The sequence below is a fragment of the Cricetulus griseus genome, chromosome 3 (genome assembly GCF_003668045.3).
Source record: "Cricetulus griseus strain 17A/GY chromosome 3, alternate assembly CriGri-PICRH-1.0, whole genome shotgun sequence".
NCBI classification, from domain to species: domain Eukaryota; kingdom Metazoa; phylum Chordata; class Mammalia; order Rodentia; family Cricetidae; genus Cricetulus; species Cricetulus griseus.
In genome coordinates this window covers 240,283,329-240,295,994 of record NC_048596.1, presented here as the reverse complement: position 1 = coordinate 240,295,994, position 12,666 = coordinate 240,283,329, and the positions used below count along the sequence as shown (strand labels likewise).

Here is a 12,666-nt window from a genome sequence, read left to right as displayed (position 1 = left end):
TTATTGCATGAATGTGCATTCTTTGGGGATATTCCCAAGAGAGGAATTGCTGAATCTTGAGGTAGACTGATTCTCATTTTCCTGAGAAACCACCATACTGATTTCCAAAGTGGTTGTACATGTTTGCACTTCCACCAGCAATGGAGGAGAGTTCCTCTTTCTCCACATCCTCTTCAGCATAGATTGTCATTGGTTATTGACTTTAGCCATTCTGACAGGAGTAAGATGGGTATCTCAGAGTGGTTTTGAGCTGTGTTTCCCTGATGGCTAAGAATGTTGAGCACTTTTTCAAGTGTCTTTCAGCCATTTTAGATTCCTCTGTTTAGTTCTGCACTCCACTTTTTAATTGTATTGTTTGGTGTTTTGGTGGCTAGCTTCTTGACTTCACTGTGTATTTTGGTGATCAGACCTCTGTCAGATGTGGGATTGGTGAATATCTTTTCCTATTCTGTGGCCTGGTGTTTTGTCTTGCTGACTGTGTCCTTTGCCTTACAGAAGCTTCTCATTTTCAGGAGGTCCCATTTACTAATTGTCAATCTCAATGTTTGTGCTACTGGTGTTATGTTCAGAAAGTGGTCTCCTGTACCAATTTGTTCGAAGGTAGCCCCTACCTTCTCTTCTAGGAGGTTCAGTGTGGCTGAATTTATGTTGAGGTCTTTGATCCATTTGGACTTACGTTTTGTGCATGGCACTAGATACGGATCAATCTGCAATCTTCTACATGTCCGAATCCAGTTATGCCAACACCACTTGTTGAAGATGCTTTCTTTTTTCCATTGTATAACTTTAGCTCTTTTGTCAAAAATCAGGTGTTCATAGGTGTGTGGGTTAATATCAGGGCTTTCAATTTGATTCCATTGGTCAACCTGTCTATTTTTGTGCCAATACCAAGTTTTTTTCAGGACTATGGTTCTATAATAGAACTTGAAGTCAGAGATGGTGATGGCCCCGGAAGTTCCTTTATTGTACAGGGTTGTTTTGGCTATCCTGGGTCTTTTGTTTTTCCATATGAAGTTGAGTATTGTTCTTTCAAGGTCTGTGAAGAATTGTGTTGGGATTTTGATGAGAATTGCATTGAATCAGTAGATTGCTTTTGGCAAGATTGTCATTTTTACTATGTTGATCCTACCTATGAAAGAGCATGGGAGATCTTTCCATTTTCTGGTATATTCTTTAATTTCTTTCTTTAACAACTCAAAGTTCATACTATTCAGGTCTTTCTCGTTTTTGGTTAGTGTTGCCCAAAAATATTTTATGTTGTTAGTTGATATTGTAAAGGGTGATGTTTCTCTGACTTCTTTCTTAGCGCATTTATCATCTGTATATAGCAGGGCTACAGATTTTTTTAAGTCAATCTTGTATCCTGACACTTTGCTAAAGGTGTTTACCAGCTGTAGTAGTTCCCTGGTAGACTTTCTCGGGTCACTTATGTAGACTATCATATCATCTGCAAATAGTGAAAGTTTGAGTTCTTGCTTTCCAATTTGTATCCCCTTGATCTTCTTTTGTTGTCTTATTGCTCTAGCCAGAACTTCAAGTACAATATTGAGTGAACAATATTGTCTTGTTCCTGATTTTAGAGGAATCGCTTTGAGTTTCTCTCCATTTAGTTTCATGTTGGCTGTTGGTTTGCTGTATATTGTTATTATCATGTTTAGGTATGTTCCTGTTATTCCTGATCTCTCCAAGACCTTTATCATGAAGGGATGTTGGATTTTGTTAAAGACATTTTTAGCATCTAGTGAGATGATCATGTGGTTTTTCTTTTTCAGTTTGTTTATATGGTGGATTACATTGATGGATTTTTGTATGTTGAACCATCCCTGCATTCCTGGAATAAAGCCAACTTGATCATGGTGGATGATTTCTCTGATGTGTTTTTGGATTCAATTTTCCAGTATTTTGTTGAATATTTTTGCATCGATGTTCATGATGAATATTCATCTGTAATACTCTTTTTTTAGTTGTGTCTTTCTGTGGCTTGGGTACCAAGGTAATTGTAGCCTCATAGAAATCGCTTGGCAATGTCCCTTCTGCTGCTATTGTGTGGAACAATTTGAGGCGAATTGGTATTAGCTCTTCTTTGAATTTCTGGTAGAATTCTGCACTGAAACCATCAAACCTGGGCTTATTTTGGTTGGTAGACTTTTGATGACTGCTTCTATTTGATGATTCTCTGGATTTTCTCAGTGTCTGTTGTTAGGCCCCCTTTCATTTCTGCTTTTGTTAATTAGCATGCTCTCTCTCTGCCTTTTGGTTAGTTTGGATAACGGTTTGTTTATCTTGTTGACCTTCTCGAAGAATCAACTCTTTGTTTCATTGAATCTTTGCAGTGTTTTCCTAGTTTCTACTTTATTGATTTCAGCCCTCAGTTGATTATTTCCTCATGTCTACTCCTCTGGGGAGAGTTTGCTTCCTTTTCTTCTAGAGCTTTCATTTGTGCTGTTAATCCTCTAGTGTGACTATTCTCTAGTTTCTTCATGTGGGCACTTATTGCTACAAACTTTCCTCTTAGCACTGCTTTCAAAGTGTCCCATAAATTTGGGTATGTTGTGTCTTCATTATCATTAAATTCTAGGAAGTCTTTTTTTTTTATTTCTTCCTTGACCCAGCAATTGTGCAATTGTGAATTATTTAATTTCCATGAGTGTAGAGTTTCTTCAGTTTGTGTTGTTGTTGAATTCGAACATTAAAGCATGACGGTCTGATAAGATACAGGAGGTTATTCCAAATTTTGTATCTGTATACGTTGGCTATGTTGCCGAGTATGTGGTCAGTTTTAGAGAAGGCTCCATGTGGCACTGAGAAGAAGGTATATCCTTTTGTGTTCAGATGGAATGTCCTATAGATATCTGTTAAACCCAATTGGGTCATAACTTCTGTTAGTTCTTTTGTTTCTTTGTTAAGTTTTTGTCTGGTGGTCCTATCTAGTAGTGAGAATGGGGTGTTGAAATCTCCTACTATAAGTGTGTGAGGTTTTATGTGTAATTTGAGCTTTAGTAATGTTTCTTTTACGAATGTGGATACCTTTGTATTTGGGGCATAGATATTCAGGATTGAGACTTCATCTTGATGGACTTTTTCTGTGATGAGTATGAAATGCCCTTTTTCATTTCTTTTGATTGATTTTAGTTTGAAGTGTTTTTTTTTTAAATATTAGGATTGCTAAACCAGCTTGTTTCTTGGGTCCATTTGATTGGAAAGTCTTTTCCCAACCCTTTACTCTGAGGGAACATCTATCTTTGACATTGAGATGTGTTTCTTGTATCCAACAGAAGGATGGATTCTGTCTTCGTATCCATTGTGTTAGCCTGTATCTTTTTATAGGCAAGTTATGACCATTGACATTGAGGGATATTAATGACCATTGATTGTTGATTCTTGCTTGTTTTGGATTTGTTGTTGTTGGTGTTATTGTGTGTGGATCCCCCCCTTTTGGTGTTTGGTAGAGTGGAATTATCTATTCCCTATGGTTTTTTGAGCATAGTTATCTTCGTTGGGCTGGAGTTTTTGTTCCAGTAATTTCTGTAGGGCTGGATTTGTGGATATGTATTGCTTAAATCTGGTTTTGTCTTGGAATATCTTGTTTTCTCCATCTATAGTGATTGAAAGCTTTGTTGGATACAGTAGTCTGGGCTGGCATCCATGTTCCCTTAGTGTTTGTAGAACATTTATCCAGGACCTTCTAGCTTTCAAAATTTCCATTGAGAAGTTGGGTGTAATTCGGATAGGTCTGCCTTTGTATGTTACTTGACCTTTTTCTTTTGCTGCTCTTAATATTTTGCCTTTATTCTGTAAGTTTGGTGTTTTGATTATTATGTGGTGAGGGGACCTCTTTTTGTGGTCTGATCTATTTGGTGTTCTGTAAGCTTTTTGGACTTTCATAGGCACATCCTTCTTTAGGTTGGGGAAGTTTTCTTCTATGATTTTGCTGAATAAGTTTTCTGTATCTTTGAGCTGAATTTCTTCACTTTCTTCTATACTTATTATTCTTAGGTTTGGACTTTTCACGGTGTCCCATATTTCCTGAATATTTTGTGTTAGGGATTTGTTGGACTTGAGATTTTCTTTGGTGGATGACTGTATATCCTCGAATGAGTGTTCAACACCTGAGATTCTCTCTTCCATCTTTTGTATTCTATTGGTTATGCTTACATCAGTGGTTCCTGATCATTTACCCAGCTTTTCTATTTCCAGCATCCACTCATTCTGTGTTTTCCTTATTGTTTCTAATTCTGCTTTCAAACCGTGAACTGTCTGAATTGTTTCCTTCACTTGTTTGGTTGCTTTTCTTGGCTTTCTTTAGATTATTTAAGAGATTTGTTTATTTCTTGAATTTTTTGGTTTGTCTTTTCCTCTATTTCATGTAGTTTTTTGCTTGATTTTTCTTCTATTTCTTTAAGGGATTTTCTTGTTTCCTCTTTAATGGTCTCTATCATTTTCATAAGATAATTTTTAAGGTCCATCTCTTCTTCATCCTGTGCATTGGGCTTTTCAGTTCTTGCTGGTGTGGAGTCCCTATATTCTGATGGCATCATATTGGTCTTTCTGTTGTTGAGTGTGTTCTTATTCTGTCGTCTTCAATCCCTCAGCTGGCAGGCAGAGGTCAGAGAGCAGAGGGGGAACCAAGAGTAAGGTGTGTCCGGACTCAGGCTGGGCCTTCCAGTCTTGGCAGGTCCACTCTTGTCCAGGGGGAGGCTCAAGAAGAAGTGAGCAGGGGGTACGGGCGAAGTTGGGGGCAGAGCAGCACCCAGACTCACTTCAGGCAGTAGGCAGAGGGGGGACCCATTAAAAGTCTTCCAATCAAAAGAGTCCAGAGCTAGATGGGTTTAGAGCAGAATTTTGCTAGGCTTTCAAAGAAAAAATAATGCTAATGTCCCTCAAATTATCCCATAAAATAGAAACAGAAGTAACACTGTACAATTCATTTTACAAGGCCACAGTCTCCCTGATACCCAAACCACATAAAAATAAAGAGAATTATAGATCAATTTCCCTTATGAACATAGATGTAAAAATACTCAATAAAATACTTGTAAAACAAATCCAAGAACACATCAAAAATCATCCATCATGATAAAGTGGGCTTCATTCCTGAGATGCGGGGATGGTACAACATATGAAAATCAATTAATGTAATCTACCATCTAAATTAACTAAAAGAAAAAAAAAATGGTCATCTCATTAGATATGGAAAGAGCTATTTGAAAAAATTCCAACACCTTTCAGGATAAGAGTCCTGGAAAGATTAGGGACACAAGAGACATACCTAAACATAATAAAGACAATTTATAGCAAGCTAAAATCAAATTAAATGGAGAGAAACTCAAAACAATTACACTAAAGTCAGGAATAGGAGAAGATTGTCCACCCTTTCCATAGCTATTCAATATAGCACTAAAAATCTTAGCTAGAGAATTAAGACAACTAAAGAAAATCAAAGGGGATACAAATTGGAAAGGAAGAAGTCAAAGTGTCTTTATTTGCATATGACATGATAGTGCCCTAAAATTTCTTTCTGGGAACTCCTATAGCAGATAAACACTTTTATTGAAATGGCTGGATAGAAGATCAACTAAAATTAGTAGCCCTCCTATGTATAAATGACAAACTCACTGAGAAAGGAATCATAAAAACAACACCTTTCACAATAACTTCAAATATTGTAAAATATCTTGGAGTAACTCTAACCAAGAAAATGGAAGACTTGTATGATAAAAGCTCAAAGTCTTTGAAGACAGAAATTGAAGAAGATATCATAAGATGGAAAGATCTCCCATGCTCATAGATTTGTAGGATTAACATAGTATATACGGTCATCCTACCAAAAACAAAATACAGATTCAATGCAATCCCCATAAAAATTCAAACATAATTCTTCACAGACCTTGAAAGGATAATTTTCAGCTTCGTGTGGAAACATGAAAAACCCAGGACACCTAAAACAATCCTAAGCAATAAAAGAACTGCTGGAGGTTTCAGCATTCCTGATATCAAGTTAAGTTGTTTTTCTATTAGCTTAGTGGCCACATCTAATTCTACTGATATTTTAACTACTCTGAACCCAGTGACTCTGAAATCAGCAACCCAAAGCTCAGACTTTTTCCTGTCGGTATTTCCAGTCCTGATGGCACCAGCTCAGCTGTGGCCAAAGTATGTAGGTTTTAACTAAGTCTCTATTGTTCTATTTACCGATAAAGACTCAGGAGTCAGGTGTTGGGGTGAAAACCTGCTAGATCAGAGAAGTTAAAAAGCAACCAGCTGACCTTTCGTTTTGTTCAGAGACCCAGCAAAAGAAGCATCTCCACTCATCCCAAACCAAAAAACCCTCAAATCTCTAAGTCCCTCCATACTCCTTCCTGTGCATCTCTATCTGTATTTCTTGCTCCCCCTTCCTTTCTATGACTAATTCCTGTCAACTAGTCACTGGCTGCACCCCTTGATACAATGTTAATTTTATTAATACAGTATCAGAGTTTCACAGTGTGATCAAATATACCTCAACCAAGTTATTCTGCAGAGCTATAGTAATAAAAACTACATGGTATTGGCATAAGATAGACATGTTGATAAATGGAATCAAATTGAGGACTCAGATATAAATCAAGATTTATATAGACACCCGAGAAAAACACACTGAAAAAAGACATCTTCAACAAATATTGCTGGTAAAACTGGGTGGGTATCTGCATGTAGAAAAATGTGACTAGATCCATCACTCTGTACAAAACTCAAGTCCAAGTAAATCAAAGACCTCAACATAAAACCAGATAACATTCAACCAGATAGAGGAGAAAGTGGCAAATTGTCTTGAACACATTGGAACAGGAGAAGGCTTTCTGAATATCATACCAATAGCACAAGCACTAAAATCAACAACCAATAAATGGGACCTCATGAAACTGAAAAGCTTCTGTAAGGCAAAGAATAGTCATTCTGAAAAGGTGGCAGCCTATAGAATGGGAAAAGATTTTTCATCAATTCCAAGGACCAAGAAACTAGATACCAAAACAACAGCAGCAACAACAACAGCAACAACAACAAACCCTAAATAATCCCATTACAAATGGCAATAGAGGAAGAACATCAATGTCTTTAGCCAGGGAAATGCAAATTAAGCTGCTTTGAGATTCCATCTTTTTTTTTTTTTCCAAGATAAGGTTTCTCTGTGGCTTTGGAGGCTGTCCTGGAACTAGTTCTTGTAGACCAGGGTGGTCTCGAACTCACAGAGATCCGCCTGCCTCTGCCTCCCAAGTGCTGGGATTAAAGGTGTGTGCCACCACCACTCAGCTGAGATTCCATCTTACACCTATCAGAATGGCTAAAACCAATAACACAAGTGAGCTCTACTGGTGATGATATAGAATAAGAGGAACACTCATCCAGTACTGGTGAGAGTGCAAACTTGTACAACCACTATGGAAATCAATATGGTGGTTCCTCAGAGGCTGTTAATTGTTCTACCTCAAGATCCAGCTATATCACTTTTGGGCATATACCCAAAGGAGGGCCACCAAAAGGACACTTGATCAACCATGTTCATTTGTGTTTTAGTCATAATAATACAAAACTGGAAACAACCTAGGTGTCCCTCAACTGAAGAAAGGATTAAAAAAACAACATCCACACAATGACATATTATTCAGCTAGTTAAAACATGACATCATGAAATGAGAGTGAGTGAGGTAACCCACACTCAGAAAGACAAATATGTATTCCCTTATAAATGGCTACTAGCCAGTAGTAAATGATAATCAAGCTACATTCTACAGACCCAGAGATGTTAGGTAAAGAGCAGCTACTCTGGGGGGGGGGACACCAGGTAAATGGAAATATAATAGATTTTATGGGTGGACTGGGTGTGCAGAGGAGGGGGACAGGTGGGATCAGGTTGAGGGGGAAAGTATGGAGGGAGAGAATGCAATAGGCATCATCTTTAATTGAGGAAGGTACTTGAGGAGTGTTGTGGAAATCTAGTTCAGTGGAAACCTTCTGGAATCTATGAAGGTGACCCTGTTAGGACTAGTAATGGAGGATGTAGAACTGTCTGAACTGTCATCTTTTGTAGTCAGGCAAGGCTTCCAGTGGTGGAACTGGGTTATATTTGGATGAGTTGTTGGCTGATGAGGTCCCAATGAAATCCTTAAACAATTCAGGCTGATTGTAGGACAGAGGATTGCTCTCCGAAAACTAATAGTGTGACCTCATTGCTGAGGACAATATCTACATTGCTCATTGAACATGGAGAGGTCAAACTGGTATCTACATGGAGCTTTCACCCCTACATTCTAGTATCTTTGACATGGAAAGGTACTCTGAAGGCTACAGAGAGGTTAGTGTGACTGGACACTAATCTAGTAACAAAATGCTTGACCTACAATCTATCCTGCATGCAAGATTTGCTGGGACAATGGTGTTGATGAAAGTTTTCTTGTCCCTCCAGGTCTGGCTACCCTTCTTAGCCTCAAATAAACACACAGATGCTATATTAATTATAAAATTGTTGGCTGATGATTAGGGCTTCTCATTGGCTAGCTCTGTCTTAATTATTAATTCATTTCTATTAATCTATATATTTCCACATGGTCTTAGCTTACTGGAGAATGCCCAGATCTGCTACTCCTTTGGTAGCCTACATGGCAACTGTCTTTGACAGGCTCTCTCTGCCTCCCTTTCCCAGTATTCTCCTCATTCTAGTCCTGTCTATCTTCCTGCTTCATTGGTTAGACAGTGAATAAGAGAAACACATATACAGAAGGTCATCCCCCATCACAGTGGTAGCACTGAACTTGTGGAAGTGGCCAAGCAATGTCTAGTTTAACTTGAGACCCATGCCATGAGAGGGATTCCATGCCCTGCATTGCCTGGATACCCAGGAACTGGAGACCAGATAATCCAGAGACTTAGGGCATAATGAAACAGGACTGGTAAAAAAAATCAATGAGATGATCCTAATGATATCCTGCTATACTCACAGATCAGTGTCTTGTCCAGTCATCATCACAGAGGCTTCCTCCAGGAGTAGACGGGATGGATACAGACACACAGCTAGACATTTTCCAGAGAGAGAGTCTAAATTCTCCAATTTAGGGGCAGTCTCCATCAGGTCCCTCACCTCAGAGCTCAGGGAATTCCACTGAAGAGTGGAAGGAAATACTGTAGGAGTCACAGGGGATGGAGGATACCAGGAGAATTTGGCCCACTGAGTCAACTAAGCAGAGCTCATAAGGACTCACAGAGACTGAAGTGGCAAACATGGGGCTTGCATGGGTCATTACCAGGTCCTCTGCCTATATATTATGACTGTTATCTTGGTGTTTTTGTGGGACTCCCAAACTGTGGGAGCAATTTTGTCTCTGACTCTTTTGCCTGCACTTGGGACTCTTTTTTTTCTATTGGACTGTTTATCCAGCTTCGGTATGAGGGCTTTTACCTTGCTGTATTGTGCCCTGTTTTGTTGTGTTTGGTTGCTGTCTCTTGGAGGCCTGCTTTTTTCTGAATGTGAAAGGAAGGGGAGTAGATTTATGGGAGAGGGGAGGTTGGGGGGAAGTTGGGAGGAGTGGAGGGAGGGGAAACTGTTGTCAGGATGTATTGTATAAGAGAAGAATCTATTTTCAACAAAAATGGCCAAACATTTTGCATTTTGTTCATTCTATCTATCATTCTATCTATCTATCTATCTATCTATCTATCTATCTATCTATCTATCTATCTATCTATCTCTATCATCTACCTATCTATTATTTATTGTGGGTGCATGAGTGCCACAGAGAAGCATATATGGATGTCAGAGAATCATTTGTGAGAGTCAGTTGTCTCCTTCCACCCTGTAAGCTCTGGAGATCAAACTCAGGTAGTTGTTTTTTTGGGAGGGGATTTAAACAATTTTAATGATTATTGTTTATTATTTTATATGTATTGGTGTCTTGCCTGTATGTTTGAATGTCCACTGTATATATAAGCTGCCTGTAGAAGCCAGACAAAAGTCTTGGATTCCCCTGGGATTGTAGCTGTAGATGATTGTGATCTGCCATGTGGAGGCTAGCACTTGAACCTGGGTCTTCTAGAAGTGTAGCAGAGTGCTGTTAACTGCTGACTTATCTCCTCTGACACCCTGTATTTTTCTTTCTTTCTTTCTTTCTTTCTTTCTTTCTTTCTTTCTTTCTTTCTTTCTTTCTTTCTTTTGCTTTCTCTCTGTCTTTCTTTCTTTCTCTGTTTCTTTCTTTCTGTTTTTTTTTTTTTTTTTGTTTTTCAAGACAGGTTTTCTCTGTGGCTTTGGAGGCTGTTCTGGAACTAGGTCTTGTAGACCGGAGTGGTCTCAAACTTACAGAGATCTGCCTGCCTCTGCCTCCTGAGTGCTGGGATTAAAGGTATGTGCCACCACCACCCAGCCCCCTGTAGTGTTTTAAAAATAAAATACTTAATAGTATTTACATAATAAAATTATGTTAATTATTATGTAGTACAAATGCAACAGAGATAATCAATACAGTAAGCCTAGATAGATATACTTGGTAGTGGGTTTTTCTTTTTAACAATACCTGCAAGGGCTGCTTTGTAAGTAACGGATCAACAAAATTTGTAGAATAAATTAAGATGTAACTAAAGTGTGTTCATTTAATAGCAATATTTTCCTTCCATTCTCCTAAGAAGTGTTTGGTGAAATCATCAACATTAATAAATGCCCTCACTTCGAGACTCATCTGGTGTGGTGGTTGCCATCATCTAGGAAGAGAAAACCTCAGTTGAGGAATTGCCCAGATCAGATTGGCCTGTAGCTTTGTCTATGACAGTCTGTCTTGATTGGCAATTGAAGTGGGAGGGCTCTCCCCACTATGGGTGGTACTATCCCTAGGCAGGTGGGGTCTTGGCTGTAGAAGAAAGCTGCCTGGGCATGAACCAGAAAGTAAGTCAGTAAGCAGCCTTCTTCCATGGTTTCTTCTTGAGTTCCTGCCATGACTTTCCTTAATGATAGATTGTACCTGGAAGTATAAGCCAAAATAAACCCTATACTCCACTAAGTTGATTTTGCTGAGAGTATTTAATCATAGCAATAGAATAATACTCCTGGAATATGCTCTACTACTCACCCATATAAGACGCCTATCAACTTATCCTGAGATTTGGAAAGGATACTTTTATAGCATGATATTTCAGTTGCACACATTCAGCTTTTCTGTCTTTATCTGCTATTATTTTGATATGGGTTGATTGTGGCCCCAGAGTTCCTGTTTTGGAAGCTTAGTCCTCAGTATGACAACTTTGGGATATGGTGGAATATGTAAGAGGCAGAATATAGTGTAATTAGAACTATTACAGAATAAGGATAGAGTATAATGATGATATTATATTTAGGAGTTTTTGGTAATGGTTTTAAGGAATTACTAAATAATTTTATGTACTGATATTTTATTTTTACTTATTCTTCTGAGAATACATTTGGACAGACTATGTTCAGTAAATGAACATATATTCTTACATTTGAAAGGTATGGAATCTATATTAATCTATACATTTACAAAAATATTGTAACCATTGTTTTCCTGACAGTTCAAGTAATTATCAGAGCCTTTATGCTTGCATACACATGTGATTTTTTCTGGATTCTTACAATGTGAGAATTTTATTAAAATTAAAATTCTATTATGTGGGGAAAGTTGTTGAAGGTTTGGAAGTCCCTCAAGAAAAAAAAATCTGATTAATCTTTACCTCTTCCTTCAGCTTGCAGCCATTTGTGATGTATTTGTGGAAAACTATGTCCCTGGCAAACTTTCTGAGATGGGCCTTGGGTATGAAGATATAGACAAGATTGCTCCTCACATCATCTACTGTTCCATCACAGGTATTTCAACCCCATGCAATCCTTAGTGCAACCTTTTTCTTCTGTGACAAATCTGTATTCCTTCTTCCAAAGCCACAGAGACTGCTGAACAGAACTATTAAGTACCTAAATTGGACATTTACATAGATTTATTGGCTATTTGTATTTCTTCTCTGAATTATATTAAATTAATCACATTTATATTTAACTATAGTTATGATCAAAGGATTTTCTGGACCTTCAGTTATTATTGTGGAACCTTAAGTTTTCTTCCAGTTCTCAAATTCTGTAGTTCTTAAAACAGTATTTATTTATTTTATGCATATGAGTGACCTATCTCATACACACCAGAAGAGGGAATCAGATTCCATTACAGATGGTTGTCAGCCATCATATGGTTGTTGGGAATTGAACTCAGGACTTCTAGGAAGAGGAGCAATTGCTCTTAACCGCTGAGCAAGGGTCTCATGTTGACCATGCTGGCCCTGAACCATCTATGTTTTTCTGAGGATGATCTTGCACTCCTGATCCTCTTGTCTCCATCTTCTGAGTTCCAGGCTTACAAGTATGTGTGTCACCATAATGGCCTCAAATTGTGTAATTTAATGAAGAAAAGGCCTCGGAGAAAAATTGTATAGCCTAGTAGTTCTCAGCTAAGAGGAAAATGGGTGGATCAAATGGTAGGGTTAGTGGTAGGGTTAGGGGATTAGGGAGGAATGGGGCAAGGCAGTCTGCAATAAAACCCCTCTCATTTATCTCTATTTCTCTTCATTACCATCTCCTGACAACTTTAATATCTGCACAGTGTCCTGAATGGTTAAGGGACCTGAGGCTACACAACTATT

At 38.2% G+C, this 12,666-nt stretch overlaps 1 protein-coding gene across 2 annotated transcripts in view; it reads left to right on the top strand.

Moving 5' to 3' along the window:
- The window catches only part of Sugct (succinyl-CoA:glutarate-CoA transferase), a 755,657-nt gene that overhangs the window by 33,882 nt on the left and 709,109 nt on the right, over window positions 1-12,666 (top strand). For both annotated transcript variants that reach the window (XM_027409391.2, XM_027409390.2), the window contains exon 6: window positions 11,722-11,842. In XM_027409391.2, the coding sequence (XP_027265192.1) occupies window positions 11,722-11,842 (121 nt within the window). The remainder of the gene's footprint in view (window positions 1-11,721; window positions 11,843-12,666) is intronic.